We start from the raw sequence: 17138 nt of genomic DNA on the forward strand, positions 1-17138 counted from the left end.
CCACAAAGGCACAGAGAGGAAGGGTCTGGAATTTGACCCCACGCTTAGCTTAGCTTAGGCATGATCCAGAGCCCAGGCTTCCCTGCTGTAGCATACTGTCCTGAGTGTATCTGAACTCATTCGATTAGATCTTCTGTGTCTTTCCTCTCCAGTTCTGTGCCACCTTTGCTCACATTGGGCAAGTCACTTTCTAATCTCAAAGCAGAGATGAGATGTAAGAAAACCTTCCAGTCTTCCTGTCTACAAGAGCTTCAGGTTTCCTATTACAGTACAAAGTTTTAGCTGTTTTAAGTGTTATAATTCTCCTGAAGTTTTTGTTGTTGTTGTTGTGAGAGTTGTAACACACCCTTCTAATTACAGATTTTATTTGCAAGGAAATTATTTTATTTAATATGTACAGCAATCCAGTTATTAACAGTTTGACAGGAAAGAAATCAGTATTTCCTTTCCCAAGGCATAGAAATTAGGATTTAGAGAAAGCTGTTTCTTACCCAAGGCCATGTGCCCAAGGAATTGGCAGAAAACAGCCTAAGACTCATTTGTTGTTTTTTTAAATTTTTTTTGTAAAGCAGAGTTGATTTACAATATTGTGTTACTTTCAGTAGTAGAGCAAAGTGATTCAATTTTATATATATATATATACACACACATATACACACACACACACACACACACACATATATGGAGAAGGAAATGGCAACCCACTCCAGTGTTCTTGCCTGGAGAATCCCAGGGATGGGGGAGCCTGGTGGCTGCCATCTATGGGGTCACACAGAGTCGGACACGACTGAAGTGACTTAGCAGCATACATGTATACACACACACCTTTTTTTGTTGTTTTAGTTTTTTCCCTTACAAGATACTACAAAATATTGGTATACTTCCCTGAGCTATACAGTAGGTCTTCATTGGTTATGTATGAAGTTCTAATCTAGTGTGCTCCCTAACACAACTAGAATGTAACACATTTACTTACTTAAAAGCCCTTCCATTTTAAGATTCACCAAGTTCATGTCATATGTATCGATTGTTACATTGCTGTATTACAAAGGTGGTAAACTCAGTGACGTAAAACAGTAAGTGTGCATCGTTGCCCGAAGCCTACAATTGAGCTGGGAGCTGCCTGATCTTAGCAGGGCTCTCTTGCCTGTGTAGGAGGTCAGGTGACTGAAGACTGATCTAGGACTAGCTCAGCTGGGTCAGTGGGGCTCTTTTCCAAGTTTCCTCCTCCAGCAAGCTAACCCCCGCTGATATACATGCAGATGATAAGACCCAGGAGGGAGGAAAGCACACAGTGCCTCCTGAGAGCCAGGCTGGGAACTGGCGACCGTCACTCCCACTTCATTCCGGGGCCCACGCAGGTCACACTGTGAGCCCCAGTTCAAGGGAAAGGGAAATAGCGCAGCTTTTATGGGAAGGGCTGTGGAATCACATTGCAGATGATGTGGGTACAGGGAGAGGGGGGAGATTGGAATTTATGGGAAGGGCTATGGAATCACATCGCAGATGATGTGGGTACAGGGAGAGGGGGGAGATTGGAACAAGTGTTGCAATCAGGTAATATCCCTCTTTCTGCCTGGGAAGAACGAAACTCAGAGAAGGTAAGCAACTTGGGGTTTTCCTCAGCTGTGGCAGAACGCAGCCTACCTAAATAGAGTAGGAAACGGAAGCCTGAAAAATGCTCTGAATCGAAAAGTCAACACTACTATTACGTTTTTCTCCCACCACACTCCCATCTGGGGCACAGTTGCTTTGACTCATTCTTGATCCAGCACTTTGTAAAGAAAGCTTCCTTGAAGAATGGGGTGTGGAGAGCTCCCTCCCTTCTCTTGGAGAGGCGATCAGGTGTGGAATTAGAACACACACACAGGGCAGATGGCAGAGGTATCATTGCAAACATATTTTTTTTCTTCATTTAAGTGTTTCCCTCTTGATGCAGCAAAGCAGCAGACATCTTCATGAAGACAAGAGACTGAGTCCTCATTTTTCAAAGTAATCACTGGATCATAGGAGACAAAAAGAGAAAGACCTTTTCTCAGAAACCCTAGACCAATTCTCTCATTCTTAGTGAGGTGATTGATCTAGTTATTTAGAGGGAGCACCAAGGAGAAGGTCCACATTTCCTGTGGTCCAGAATGAAGTTGTAGAATCAAGTGGCCCTCCTTTTCATGATGTTAAAATCAAATTCATATCTCCTGTATTACTCATATCCTTGTCCAGCCACATAGTGTAGTTAGGATATTATTTTACAAGTTTGACAACTGAAAATGGTTTAGGTTGGTGAGAATATTTACTCATAGCCCAGAACTGGTTACTGGTTACCAACACTGTAAATCTGGATCCTGACTCTGTGGATCCAGTTTTGTCACAAATCTGGATTACTTGAGGATAATTTTCAGTATTTACAATACAGCTGGTTTGGTACCATTTGAACAAATTTCTTCCTCTGCTGCATTTTTAACTGATGTCCTCATTGTTCTATTAGTGATGCGTAAAGAGATCAGAGAGAGGGGAACAGAGATGATTAGAAACTGCTGGTGGGAAACACAGACACACAGGCACAAAATCATATAAAAAGGACATAATTCTGAAGCATATCTTGATTTATTAAACACATTTGCAGGCATTCTCTAATCTTATTTTCAACAACTGCTTACAGAGGCAGAGGACAAAATTGAGGCATACCCCTACAATAACTATTTTTGAAGAATATTTCACGACATGGGGAAAAACCAAAGTAACAATAGCAATGCCCAGAATTAACTACAGAGAGTAATCTCAGGGATGGGTGTGCAGGAGAATCTTTACAAAGACAGTGAGGAAATTTTTCAAATGTTAACAAGGGTTTTTTGTCTGGATTATGGGATTACAAACATCTTTTATATCTTTATACTTCTCAGACTTTTTTTTTTTCATTTTTGCAATGAACATGTATTAATTAGTGAGAAGGTAAATTATTAAAACACCCACAAGAGAGATAATGGAGACCCGAGTAGGGTGTTGTAGCCCAAGTGGGGAGGAGGGCATCATGAAGGGAGGGGCTGGGGGAAGCCTGGAAGAGATGGTGCAGAGGTGGGCTGAGACGGGGTTGGCCCTGCATGGGCAGCCCTGGCAGGGAGATGCCCAGTCCTGATGGAGGGAAACGTGATGTAGAGAGAAGATGCCTCATACTTGAGAAGCCTTGATCTGATGTTCACTTTCTTATCCTTCTCAACAGTTGTTTTTTATAATGATTGAAAAATATTAAAACAGAATTTTTCTTTTTGTCTGCTTTTGTCATCATCATTTCCTGATGGATTTTTGAACGACTTTAGGCTAGACGCTGTTTGTAGGTCAGCCCAGCCCCTCTGCGCTCTGTCCGCAGCCTGCACCTGCACCCTGTACCTTACCATCCTGACCCCTGAAGGCACTGAGCTGTGCGATTGTAGATTCACTCAACTGGGCTTAGGTTTACAAGGTGGTTGCCATGAAATAAGCCAGCTGCATAAAGGCCAGGGCCTATCAGGCTCTCACTTTGCTCAGTTTTTTAAGACGTGGTACAAGATTTCAGTCCTTGCAAGACACAGTCACCACCTGAGCAGGTAACTCACGTCATATTTTTGTCTTTTAGGAAAGCGGATGTGCCTTGGAGAACAATTGGCCAGGACAGAGCTGTTTATTTTCTTTACTTCACTTCTGCAAAAATTTACCTTCAGGCCTCCAGAGAATGAGAAGCTGAGCCTAAAGTTTAGAGAAAGCCTGACCAGCTCCCCAGCCAGCTACCGCCTCTGTGCTATTCCTCGGGCCTGAAATTGTCCAGAGGGGGAGGAGAAGGAAAGAAAGAAGAATGGGCCTGTTCCCCTCAAGACAGAGCACATGCTCAGGAGTGAGGGAGCAGCATTCAGTGCCTCTAGGACAGGTCACAGCAACTGGACTCAGAGGAAACTGAATCCAAACCCCAGCTTAACCGTCTCCAGTGGGGCCTTGGGCAAATCAGTTATGTTCTGAGTAATTTCATTTTCATCTGGGAAATAGAAGGTGGACAATGATTTCTTCTCTAAAGCAAAAACTAATGCAAAGATCAAAGGAAATTAAGGGCTTTAAATGGCTTGGAAACCATAAAGCACATCATAAAATTCATAGTTGTGATCTGCCTTCTGTGTCCTTCCTTAGACAGAAATATGCTTCTGGCCTGTTGAGATGGCCTGGGTCAAAGTGGGACCAAATGGTGGATAAGAGTCAGAAGTTGGGCCCTGGGGCAGCCATGGAGGTCAGCCAGAAAGGCCCTCACATTTGGTAGCACCAGGCAATCTTATCCTGCTTCTGCCTCAGACTGGCCCCTGGGAAGTCAGCAAGGCAGGTAGATTCCTATTAATAAGCACGGTTCTGTGGAAAAGCAGTTTCTCTGGTTTACCTAAGAAAATACTACCTTGGCCTTGGACACCAGAGACAAATAGAATGTCACCAAATTTAAACAAACATGGAAAGCTACTTAGGGGGAAGTAAATGTGGAAATATTTTCTGACTTTAACGTGCCCTCTTACCTTAAAACCTCCCTCATGCATTATTTCTGAACCCCCTTATTGTTGTTAAGAACACGGTGGTTGTGATGTTTTCTTAAAAATTGATTGTCACTGTGATTGACATGTAGCCCCAGCCTAAACACAGCTGATGAGCATTGACAGAGTATTGTGTAGAAGGAGACAGAAATGCAGGAATCCTGCTCAGCTCTCCTGTGTGGGTGCTAAGGAGAGAAAATGCCATCAACTGGAAGGCCAGGTCCCACTGAGAACCCATGGGGTTGGGATGCCAGCCCACATGCAGACAAGCAATGAAACATGGTAAACTGTATTAAACCTTATAGAAGGTCTTTTTTCCTAAGGCTGTTAGAATTAAGGAATTTAAATAGCTCAGAGCAAAAAGGGCCATGAAGACATGGGGCTCTTCAATCCTGTTGCTGGGATTCAGAGAAAAACTATGTCAGTGGGCACCATTAAAGGAAAATAGAAATAGGAAGGGAGGGAGGGAGGAAGGGAGAGTCTGGCTGGATCTATCCTGTGTCTGTCAGAGCCAATTGGTATTCAAAGAGAAATGGTAGTGTTTCCTAAAGTGCATGGGGAGGGTTTGAGTTAGACTAGAACTCACTTCATGGAAAAGAGACAGGGAAAAAATGAAAACATTAACAGGCTTTATTTTCTTGGGCTCCAAGATCACTACAGATGGTGACTGCAGCCATGAAGTTAAAAGACGCTTGCTCCTTGGAAGAAAAGCTATGACAAACCTAGACAGCATTAAAAAGCAAAGACATCACTTTGCCAATAAAGATCTGTATAGTCAAAGCTATGATTTTCCAATAGTCATGTACAGATGTCAAAGTTGAACCATAAAGAAGATTGAGCACTGAAGAATTGATTCTTTCAAATTGCTGTGCTGAGAAGACTCTGAAGAGTCCCTTCAACAGCAGGGAAATCAAACTAGTCAATCCTAAAGGAAATCAACCCTGAATATTCATTGGAAGGAATGATGCTGAAGCTGAAGCTCCAATACTTTGGCCACTTGATGTAAAGAGCTGACTCATTGGAAAAGACCCTGATTCTGGGAAAGGTTGAGGGCAGGAGGAGAAGGGAGTGACAGAGGATGAGATGGTTGGATGTCATCACCAACTCGATGGACATGAGTTTGAGCAAGCTCCGGGAGTTGATGATGGACAGGGACGCCTAGTGTGCTTCAGTCCATGGAGTCATAAAGAGCTGGACACACCTGAGTGACTGAACAACAACAGCAGGACACTGAGAGCCCCAGCTGCATCACCCGAATGCACTTTCCTTGTAACCTTTTGGAAAGCTGCCTCTCTGGAAAGCACTGCAAATTATATTTCTAGAATAAAATAAATCAAACCAGCCCTCGAACACCCAAACGTCTGAGACCTTGTCTTCCACTCTTTATTCCCCCAATCAGTTCATCCTCTTTGGAGACTAAGAATTGGCCAAAATACTTTTCATTATGTGCTCAGTCTCCTAAATTATAAAATATAGGGCTTTTTATAGTCATCTCTGAGGTCCATTCCTACTCTGTTGTGCATTTTCCACGACTCTCTGGTGGATCAGAGGTTAAAGTGTCTGTCTGCACTGTGGGAGACCTGGGTTCGATCCCTGGGTCGGGAAGATCCCTTGGAGAAGGAAATGGCAACCCACTCCAGTATTCTTGCCTGGAGAATCCCATGGATGGAGGAGCTTGGTGGGCTACAGTCCACGGGGTTGCAAAGAGTCGGACAGGACTGAGCAACTTCACTTTCACTTTCATGGGATCAATGGAAAACCCCTGGACACTCATCTGGCCTGATAGATGCAATGGGGCCCAGACCCAAGTAGCATGTGACCACAATTAACCAGAAACTTGGGGACACAGGACTGAGGGTAGTTGAACTTTCTGCCCTATATTTTTCTCAAAAGCTCATTGAGAGACCGTAAAATATAAATTCTCGATCTGTAAAAGCATTACAAAATAATTTTTGTTTTCTGTCCTTTTATAACTCTCTTTTTTTTTAATTCTTTTTTATATTATTTTAAATTTTATTTTATTTTTAAACTTTAAAAAATTGTATTAGTTTTGCCAAATATCAAAATGAATCTGCCACAGGTATACATGTGTTCCCCATCCTGAACCCTCCTCCCTCCTCCCTCCCCATACCATCCCTCTGGGTCATCCCAGTGTTATTCCTCCTCTATTTTGGAAGCTCCAGGTTCCCTCTCCCTCTTCCTCTGTGTCTGTGTCTGACACATAGCATGCCAGCATATGACATGTTCTGTGACATCATGGATGAGGCACTGATTTTGCTGAAAAGCACCTAGATTGTGAATATTCCTTTCACCCCTGTCTTGCATGGGTCTCAAACAGACCCACTTTAGATATGGAGACACAGAAGAAATTAAAGAATTGGAGGAATATATACCATCCTGAAAATCGAAAGTTGAAAGTGCTAATCTCTCAGTCATGTATGACTCTTTGCAACCCCATGGACCGTAGCCCACCAAATTCCTCTGTCCATGGGATTCTCCAGGCAAGAATACTGGAGTGGGTTGCCATGCCCTCTGCAGATATACCATCCTAACACCAATCAAAAGAAAAGTGAAGTCGCTGTACTAAGTGCTGATATCAGAGCAAGGAAAATTATCATAAATTTTAAAAGGGAAGTACATAACAAAAGGATCAGTTCTCCACGAAGACATAGCAATTCTACAATATGCATGCACCTGCCAACTGATGGAACTGCAAGGAAAAATAGATGAATTTCTTATTATAGTTAGACACTTGAATATCCCTTTACCATCAGTGGACAGAACCAAGAGTCAGAAAATCAGTAAAGGCAAAGTTGAACCATGCAATATTACCACTTACTTGGATCCAATCAAGATTTATAGAATTCATAATCTAACAAGAGCAGCACGCATATTCTTCTCAAGCTCATGTTGAACATTCACCAAATAGGCCACATTCTAAGTATAAAACACATTTTATCAAGTATCATATGGAAATCACACAAATTATGTTTTCATAACAAAATGGAGTTAACTAGAGACCAATAAAAGAATAGTACATGAAAAACTTAAAACTATTTGAATATTGAATAACACATATAAATAAGCATGGACCAAAGAAGAAATCTCCAAAAAATATCTTTAAACAAAGAAAATATAAGGTATCAAAATGTGTAGATGCAGTGAAATCAGTGCGCTGAGGAAAATTTATACCATTGAATAAATAAAGGTTTAAAATAATCTATGCTTCCACCTCATGGTTCTAGAAAAGGAAGAGAAAATTAAATCCAAAGAAAGCATAAGAAAATAAATAATAAAAATTAAAGCATCAGTGAATGAAATTGAAGATAGGAAAATAGAGAAAATGAACAAAACCAAAAGTTAAAAAAATTTAAGTTTTTAAATTGGCAAACATCTAACCAAGTTAACTAAGAAAAAGAGAGAGATGGTTTAAGTTACTACTATAAATGAACATGCAACATCACTACTCATCTCATGGACATTGTAAGAAAGGAATATTATGTACAACTCTGTGCCCACAAATCTGATAAATGGGCCAATTCACTGAAACACAGTCTAGAAAAACTCACAAGGAGAAATAGATATCTCAATAGGCCTGTATCCATTTAAGAAATAAAATAAATAATTAATAAACTTTGAAAAGTGTAAGCACCAGATCCAGAGGCTTCCAAATATCTATTCTACTAAACTTTAAGAAGAAAACTATAGCAAGTTGCTACAATCTCTTCCAGAAAATCAAAGCATAGAAAATACTTCATAATTCAGCCCTTGAGACCAGCACTAAAAAAAAAAAAAAAACAAAGACATCAGAAAAAGGGAAAAATCAATCTCTCTCTGATATAAGTGCAAAAATCTTCAAACAAGTATTAGTAAATCCAATCCAGAGATTACACAGTTATATAGCATGATCAAGTGGAATTTTTTCTATGGTGCAAAGTGGGTTTGAAATTCAGTTAATGAAGCTCCATCACATCAACAGACTAAAGAAGAATATTCATATAACTTCATCAACAGATGCAGAAGGAGCATTTGACAAACTCCAACATGCACTAATAATAAAAACTCTTAGCAAATGAAGAAGAGAGAAGGACTTCCTCAACTTGATAAAAAATATCTACAGAGAACTCATGGCTAACTAACATCATAGTCAATGGCAAGAAGCTAGACGCTTTCGTCAGAAGATCAGTAAAAAGATATAGGTATCCTTCTTATTCAAGATTGTACCAGAAGTCCTAGCTAATGCAATATGACAAGAAAATGAGATAAAAGATATATATATATATATATAAACTACCAAGAAAGAAACAAAATGTCTATGTAGAGAATCACAAGAAATTAACAAAATACCTTCTGGAACTAATAAGCAATGGTAGCAACATAGTAGGACAAAACATTGGATTATACTACAAAGTATTAAGTAAAAAAAAGATTAATACAAAAAATTTAATTTCTTTAAATACAAGCAAAGGACAATAGAAATTTGAAATTAACAACTTAGTATCGTATGCAAGCTAAATATGGGAACTTTCTTTAAAGTTGATGATCTGTTCCTAAAGTTTTTATGGAAAGGCAAAAGATCCAGAATAATAAACACAAAATTGAAGGAGAAGAGCAAATTTGGAGGACTGACACCAGCAGACTTCAAGACTTACTATAAGCTGCATACCAGGATGTGTGGTATTGGTGGAGAATAGACACATAGATCAGGAGAACAGAATAAAGACCCCAGAAATAGATTCAGAAAAACACAGTCCTTGACAAAGGAGCAAATGTAATTCAATGGAGAAAAAGTAATATCTTTTGCTGGAATAACTGGAATCCCTATGGAAAAAATGAACCTGGACACAGATGTTACACTTCTCACAAAGGTTGACTCAAAATGGATCACAGATATAAATGTAAAACTCAAAACTATTAAACCTCTAGAAGATAACAAGGAAGCTATCTAGATGACCTTGAGAGTTTCTCATGATTTTCCATATAACACCAAATGCAAGATTTATGAAACAAAAAAGTAAGCTGGACTTCATTAAAATTTAAAAAATTAACACTTATTTGAAAGTGCACTTTGAAAATTAGCCATATTTATTCCAGATAGTAGCTGTTCAGGCAACTGTGGTTGAGGACTTCTACTGGACTGTATCCAGAGGAAACTGATTAGGATGGATAAGATTCCCAAATTCACCAAAAGCCTAGTAGATATCAGATATCTCAGAACTTTGGCCTTAATCTGATTTAATTCTTACAACTCTCAGTATGAAGTGAAAATATTATTCTCATTATACAGAAGGCCCAAAAGAGTGAAGTGTTTTGCCAAAGCTCACCAAGGCAGAATGAATGGCACAGCCAAAATAAGAACCTGGGTTTTTTAAGTCAAATACCTTTGTCAATTATATTCAAATATGACTTATAAAAAATTAACTATAACAGTGATAGCGATGAAATAAGTTACCAGTGAGTGCTCAACATTACTTACTGTTAGGAAAATGAAAATGAAAATGAGCTATCCCCTCATACTTGTCATAATGGCTATTATCAAAAGATATCAAGTGTTGGCAAGTACATGGACAAACCCTTGTACACTGTCGATGAGTAAGTAAATTGGCATAACCATTATGGAAAACATTATAAAGATTACTCAAAATTTTAAATAGGTCAACCTTATGATCCAGTGATCCTCAATCAGTCAGTTCAGCTGCTCAGTCGTGTCCGACTTTTTGCCACCCCATGAATCGCAGCACGCCAGGCCTCCCTGTCCAACACCAACTTCCGGAGTTCATTCAGACTCACGTCCATCGAGTCAATGATGCCATGCAGCCATCTCATCCTCTGTTGTCCCCTTCTCCTCCTGCCCGCAATCACTCCCAGCATCAGAATCTTTTCCAATGAGTCAGCTCTTTGCATGAGGTGGCCAAAGTACTGGAGTTTCAGCTTTAGCATCATTCCTTTCAAAGAACACCCAGGGTTGATCTCCTTTAGAATGGACTGCTTGGATCTCCTTGCAGTCCAAGGGACTCTCAAGAGTCTTCTCCAACACCACAGTTCAAAGGCATCAATTCTTTGGCGCTCAGCTTTCTTCACAGTCCAACTCTCATATCCATACATGATCACTGGAAAAATCATAGCCTTGACTAGACGGACCTTTGTTGGCAAAGTAATGTCTCTGCTTTTAAATATGCTGTCTAGGTTGGTCATAACTTTTCTTCCAAGGAGTAAGCATCTTTTAATTTCATGGCTGCAGTCACCATCTGCAGTGACTTTGGAGCCCAGAAAAATAAAGTCTGACACTGTTTCCACTGTTTCCCCATCTATTTCCCATGAAGTGATGTTCCAGAGTAGCTCACAATAAATGTCAGGTGCTGTTGTTTTCCCCAAAGTTCAAGATGCTGGGCTCCAATACTTTGGTGAGAAGTTGACTGAAAAACACAAAGCTCAAGGATCTGTGGAGCCCTCTGAGATGCAATGAAACCAAAAACCTTAGGGCACCCTTGGTCTCAGGGAATGACGAGCTCTCTAAACAGCAACAACAACAAAATACTACAAGCCTGGCCTTTACCAAGACCCAAGTGTGTGTTCTTTCCAGAATCCCATGGAGCCAGCTGGTGGGCAGGAGGAAGGCCGGATTTCAGAGGCAAGGAGTGATGCGGTGGAGATTTGGCGGGGGCAGGCGAGGTGCACAAGAGGTGGGGCCTGGGGGAAAGCCAGGACTGGTCTGGCCCACCTCGTCACTGGAAGCTAGGCCACGCCAGGGGCGGGGCGAAGCGGAGTTACGGACGGAGGGAAGAAGAAGAGCAGGAGGAGGTGGGGCAGGAAAGCACCAAAGAGAAAGGAAAAGACCGGGTGCACAGAGGGACGGGGAGGCGGGGCCTGGGAAGCCGGCTCGCTGGGGAAGGAGGGCGGTGCTGGCAGCTGGGAGGCAGAGCCCCCGCAGGGACCTCCGCAGACTCGGACCGCGGAAGGGGGAGCAGGCAGCGCAGCCATGTTGGAGGCGTTGGGCTCCCTGGCGGCTGCCCTCTGGGCCGCGCTCCGTCCTGGCACTGTCCTGCTGGGGGCCGTTGTCTTTCTTTTCTTAGACGATTTTCTCAAAAGGCGTCGACCAAAGAACTACCCGCCAGGGCCCCCGCCCCTGCCCTTCGTAGGCAACTTCTTCCAACTGGATTTCGACAAGGCGCACCTGTCGCTTCAGCGGGTAGGAGCGGGCGAAGGTGCCCACGCGCGTCCTGACCCTGACCTGCGGGACAAGGGCCATTCCGGGTACCGAGGGCGGGAGGCCTGGGAGGGGGCACGCTCTGGAGGCTTCCCTGGTGGCTCAGTCGGTAAATAATCTGCCTGCAGTGCAGGAACCCCAGGTTTGATCCCTGGGTGTGGAATATCCCCTGGAGAAAGAAATAGCAACCCACTCCAGTATTCTTGTCTGGAGAAGCCCATGAACAGGGAGCCTGGTGGGCTATAGTCCATGGGGTCGCAAGGAGTTGGACACTATGGAGCAACTAACAATTTCACTTTTCTGAGGCTAACGCAGGCACCCTGGTACACCCACTTTGAGCCTCTCTCTTGACCGTAACAAGTGGCATGATTCACAGTGCTTTCTACGTGTGAAATATGGTTAACTTTTCACTGTTGAGTGTGCCAGAAAAGATATACTTTGGGGGCGGTGGTGCAGGTTTATTGTACAAAACAAAAAGTGCCTCTCGGTCCATCTAGCTGTGGGAAAAAGTTTAACTATTGAACTGTAGCTTCTCAGGTGCCTCAGTGGTAAGAATCGGCCTGCCAAGCCGATTGGAGGAGGAATGGCAACCCACTGCAATATTCTTGCCTGAGACACCCCCAAGGACAGAGGAGCCTGGCGGGCTATAGTCCATGGGGCTGCTAAGTGTCCGACACCATTTAGGGATTCAGTAACAACAAGCACTCATCTGAAGCCTTCACATGCTGCCAGGAGCTTAGTCATCCGCATATTTTCTCTTCTGTCAGGATACAGTATGGTTCAGAACCCACTCTGCATGCTTAGTAAATGTTTTTGACTGACCAGGTGGTCCTTTATCTCTTCCGTTTCTTTTATTGGAGCCTTGAGGGTGACAGACACAATACGGTTTTAAGTCATTTAGTTGCGTCTTGTTACACATTTGAGCTTCCCTGATAGCTCAATTGGTAAAGAATCCGCCTACAATGCAGGAGACCTGGGTTCAATCCCTGGGTTGGGAAGAACCCCTGGAGAAGGGAAAGGCTACCCACTCCAGTATTCTGGTCTGGAGAATTCCAGGGACTGAATAGTCCGTGGGGTCGCAAAGAGTCAGACACGACTGAACGACTTTCTCTCTTCTCTGTTACGTATTACTGGGACATTCTTTTTATAGTATGATCACTGTCTTTTTTTTTCACATTAATTTGTTTATTTTTGGCTGCACTAGGTCTTCCTTGCTTTTGCTAGGGCCTTCTCTAGTTGCTCCAAGTGGGGACTGCTGTTGGTTGGAGTATCTGGGCTTCTCATTGTGGTGCCTTCTCTTGTTGTGGAGAACAGACTTTAGGCACAGGGCCTTCGGTGGTTGCATTTCGCTGGCTCTAAATCGTGAGCCCAGTAGTTGAGGTGCTCATGCTTAGTTGCTTGTGGAATATGGAATTTTCCCAGACCAGAGATAGAACCCATGTCCCCTGCATTGGCAGGCAGATTCTCATCCACTGCGCCCCCAGGGAAATCTCCCACTTTGTCCTTTTAACATTATTATCCTTGGTGGGGAAAGAGAGAGTGGAAGCTATACTTTCCCTGGGAGGTTCTGTTTCCCTGGTGTAAAATGATTATGAAGAAAAGAAGTGAAAGTATTAGACACTCAGTCATGTCTGAGTCTTTGCGACCCCATTGACTGTAGCCCTCCAGACGCATCCGTCCGTGGAATTCTCCAGGCAAGTATACTGGAGTGGGTTGCCAGTCCCTCCTCCATGGGATTTTCCCAACCTAGGAATCAAACCCAGGGCTTCTGCATTGAAAGCAGATTCTTTACGGTCTGAGCCACCTAAATCTTCACCACTTGTCAACCACATTGTTCCCATCCCCACAAGGTTAGAGCCCCTCATCTTCAGGTTCCTCCTTCTACAATCCACTCTCAATAACGTACTCATTTTAAAATGCCATTCCTCTGTCTAGATTTTCTTAGTGCTTCCTGCTGCTTCCCAGAGTTCATATTCCTTAGGGAGCCACATGGATCCCTTCTTGTAGCCTCTTTCCACTTTATAGTCATCTCCCCTCAGGGCTCCCTAACTGTGGCCACCCTGAATTCCATAAAATTCCTTTCATCACTCAACACTATCTCAAGAATCATCAGCTGCTTCCCTGCCTCTCAGCACAGGTACCTTCCTGACAGACAGCTCTGTGGTAAGTGGTTGTGATGATTAAATAAAAGGAATGTTCAATGTTAATGTAGCTTAATGTTGGTGCTCAGAATAGTTCAAGTTACCTAAGAATGCCTGGAGCACTTCAACACAAGCTTGTATTACAAACTCAAGTTCAGATGGAGATGGCTTCATCACTTTCTGTGAGAAACACCCAGTTGGTAGCACTAAGTGACAGGATTAGTATATAGAGTTTTAAAGCTAAGATGCTAAACCTGTACCTTTCTTTGAGAACTGTGTTGTTTAATTTCCAAGTATTGGAAGCTTTTCCTGTTTTCTTTCTGTTAGTGATTTTGCTTGAACTTGAAAGAACTGTGAGGCAAGTGGCTATATGGAGTAAAGTGGACAGTAAGTTTTTAAATGGGAGGTAACATGAGCTAAAACAAAGCGAGAAGGCAGTGAAGAAGCTGGTTGATTTGTTTGACATAAGCGGAACCTTCCTTATTTCCCCCATTTCTGAAACATTCTCCACCATAACTATATGGCTTATTATAGAAACATAAATGTGAATAACGAAAAAAATCTAACTGGACTAAGGATGGGAAGTGATAGATAAGGAGGATAAATGTATTATGAGGATATAAATTAGGCTGCTTGTAACAAAAAGATCCCAAAGTACAGTGGTGTGAGAATATTGAAATTTATTTCTCTAAACAAATAAGGTGAGATGTAGGCAGGAAGACCAGGATAGCAAGGCTGCTTTGCTCCACAAGGTTATCCAAATACTCAGTGCTTCTATCTTGCTGCTCTGGTCCCACAACCCTCAACATGTGCGATTTCTATACCATGAAAAGGGGAAAGTGGGAGGTGGTGAGCAGCAGCTTTCCTTTAAGGACATGACCCGGAAGATGCACACATCACCACTACTCACGTCCCGTTGGAAGTTAATTGGAAAGTAATGTGGCCAGTTAATCCTTAGGGAGTTCCATCACGCAGCAGAAAAGAGAGAGAATATGCTTTCTCCATGCTTTCATTTAAGGATGAAACATACAGAGCGAGTTAGAGCTCTACTTTATGCCCACCGACTAGGCACTAAATCTCTGTGCCTCATTTTCTGAAAACTAGGAATACATTATAGGGTTGTTACAGGAACCAAACAAGTTTGTGAATATCAGTTTACCCCAGGGTAAACTAGCACATAGCTAATGCTTACTTCTATATCTACCCTCCTCCCCTTTTCTTCAAAAATGTATGGTAACCAACTCAAGGAAAAACCAATTGTTGATTATAAATGTGGCATCACTTGTCTGACCTGATTGCCTAATGGACTTCATTCATCCACTCTCTAGCCACTGCCCCTCCATTTCTTTGTCAATACCTTATTAGAATCTTTTTGCTAAAATACACTCCCAAATATATCAATAAAAATAATTTTCTTATTGTGTTATGGTTGCTATCACCAGAATCTTAAAGATGGGAATTTGTAATAGCCCTCATTTTATTCATTTGGAAACTGAGACAGAAGAAAGTCCTATCTGTCCCTTTGAACAAGGGCTTCCACATCCCTTTGCACACAGAGTCCATTCATTCCGCAGAGGCTCCAGTGGCTGTCTGCCAGGGACCCAGGAACAAAGTGACTTTCACATTGCTGTTCTCATTCTTCCTCACAGAAGCTTCTTTGGAGGGAAGGGAACACACAGTGCTGCTTGTGGGACTTTTGTTCCCTGTCCAGGCATTGAACCTGGATACTCAGCAGTGAAGGCCTGAGTCCTGATGTCCTGACCACTGACCCACCAGGGAATTCCCCCTTACATAAACTTTGAGGGAAGAACAGTTTACTACCTTTTATATCTGGGAAGGTGAGGCTCATAAAAAAATGAAGTAGCTTTCCTAAGTGCTCACAGCTAGTCAACCACGGAGTTAAGATTTCCACATGTCTCCACAGCTAGTGTACTCCTCTCCATAATTCCTCTAATGAAACTTCTGTCACCTACAGCCTGCTGAGTAAGGGGACATTCTCTCCTAGTTTAGTAGATTTGATTTACTAGGAAGTCCCTGTTCCCTACCCCAGAATTCACTAAACATATCTCTGCCTTCTCTGATAAGTCACATGGGCTGAATTCTCTCTTTTCATTAGACTCTAAGACGCTTGAGGTTAGAGACCTTGTTTATTTTATCTTTATGCCTTATTCTCAGGACACATGTGCTCACCCAATTCAAGTATATTGAACATATAAATGAGTGTGTATAATGAATGTCTATGTCCTATAGTGTAGTCTAGATAAGAGCAAAAAAAAATGGAAACAGGTAGACATATTTCCAACAGCTCAAGGTACACAGACAGACAGACACAGAGACTCCCCTCAATACAAGCCTCCTGCCAGCTCCACACCCCTCCATTCCAGGATTCAGAGACATATGTATACTCAACTGTGGCCAGCTCCGCACACCCTCCATTCCAGGATTCAGAGACATATGCATACTCAACTGTGGCTCTTCTATTTTTCAGTTCGTGAAGAAATATGGAAATGTTTTTAGCATCGATTTTGGTATATTTCATTCCGTTCTTATAACTGGATTGCCCTTAATCAAAGAAGCCCTTGTCCACCAAGACCAAAACTTTGCCAACCGCCCCTTGATCCCTATTGAAAAACGTATCTTTAACAATAAAGGTAAGTTTCTTGAACAATGTATGTTTGCTATTCCTATGGTCCATGAAAGGGTCTCCAATAATCCCAAGGACCAGGCTCATCATATTCCTGCCCCTCTAGGAAGCTGAGTCCCCACTCAGCTTTTTTTGAAGGTACCCCCTCAGGGAACCTGGCAGGGTCAGCCCTAATGTCAAGGATTTGGGAGAAGCCATGTTTTTTCAGATGTTTCCCAGTTTCTCTTTGAAACATTTAATCTATTAACTCTATATCCATTCACTCCATGAAAGCCAGGTGTACCTAGTGCTAGGCACCAGTGATAGAACAGTGAGGATAACATACAAAATCCTTGATTGTTCTGTAACTTACATACTATTAAGAGAAACAGTGTCAATTACATTCATAATTTAAGGCCTCAGTGTTATGAAGATAAGAGCAGGGTTCACTTATTACAGGTATCTAATCTAGTCCTGAGACTCAGGAAAAACTTATGTAAGTAAATGACATTTAATAAAGTGATGAAGCAGTGCAGCAGAGGAAATAAAATGTAAAAGTTTCCAAGATGGGAAGACAGACAGTGAACTGAGGAATTGAAAGGTGGCCAGTGCGGGAAGCACAGAGATTA

The 17138-nt window shown here is 42.2% G+C and overlaps 2 protein-coding genes across 3 annotated transcripts in view; both read left to right on the forward strand.

The window, feature by feature from the left end:
- The window catches only part of LOC133245121 (cytochrome P450 2J2-like), a 35898-nt gene extending 31779 nt beyond the window's left edge, over nucleotides 1-4119 (forward strand). For both annotated transcript variants that reach the window (XM_061413064.1, XM_061413063.1), the window contains exon 9: nucleotides 3611-4119. In XM_061413064.1, coding sequence (XP_061269048.1) covers nucleotides 3611-3789 — 179 coding nt within the window. In that variant the 3' untranslated portion in view covers nucleotides 3790-4119. The remainder of the gene's footprint in view (nucleotides 1-3610) is intronic.
- Nucleotides 4120-10692: 6573 nt separating this feature from the next.
- LOC133245123 (cytochrome P450 2J2-like) overlaps nucleotides 10693-17138 on the forward strand; it is a 29763-nt gene continuing 23317 nt past the window's right edge. Inside the window, exons 1-2 of the mRNA XM_061413069.1 lie at nucleotides 10693-11727; nucleotides 16375-16537. Coding sequence (XP_061269053.1) covers nucleotides 11518-11727; nucleotides 16375-16537 — 373 coding nt within the window. The 5' untranslated portion in view covers nucleotides 10693-11517. The remainder of the gene's footprint in view (nucleotides 11728-16374; nucleotides 16538-17138) is intronic.

Source organism: Bos javanicus, chromosome 3, assembly GCF_032452875.1.
Source record: "Bos javanicus breed banteng chromosome 3, ARS-OSU_banteng_1.0, whole genome shotgun sequence".
Lineage (NCBI taxonomy): Eukaryota > Metazoa > Chordata > Mammalia > Artiodactyla > Bovidae > Bos > Bos javanicus.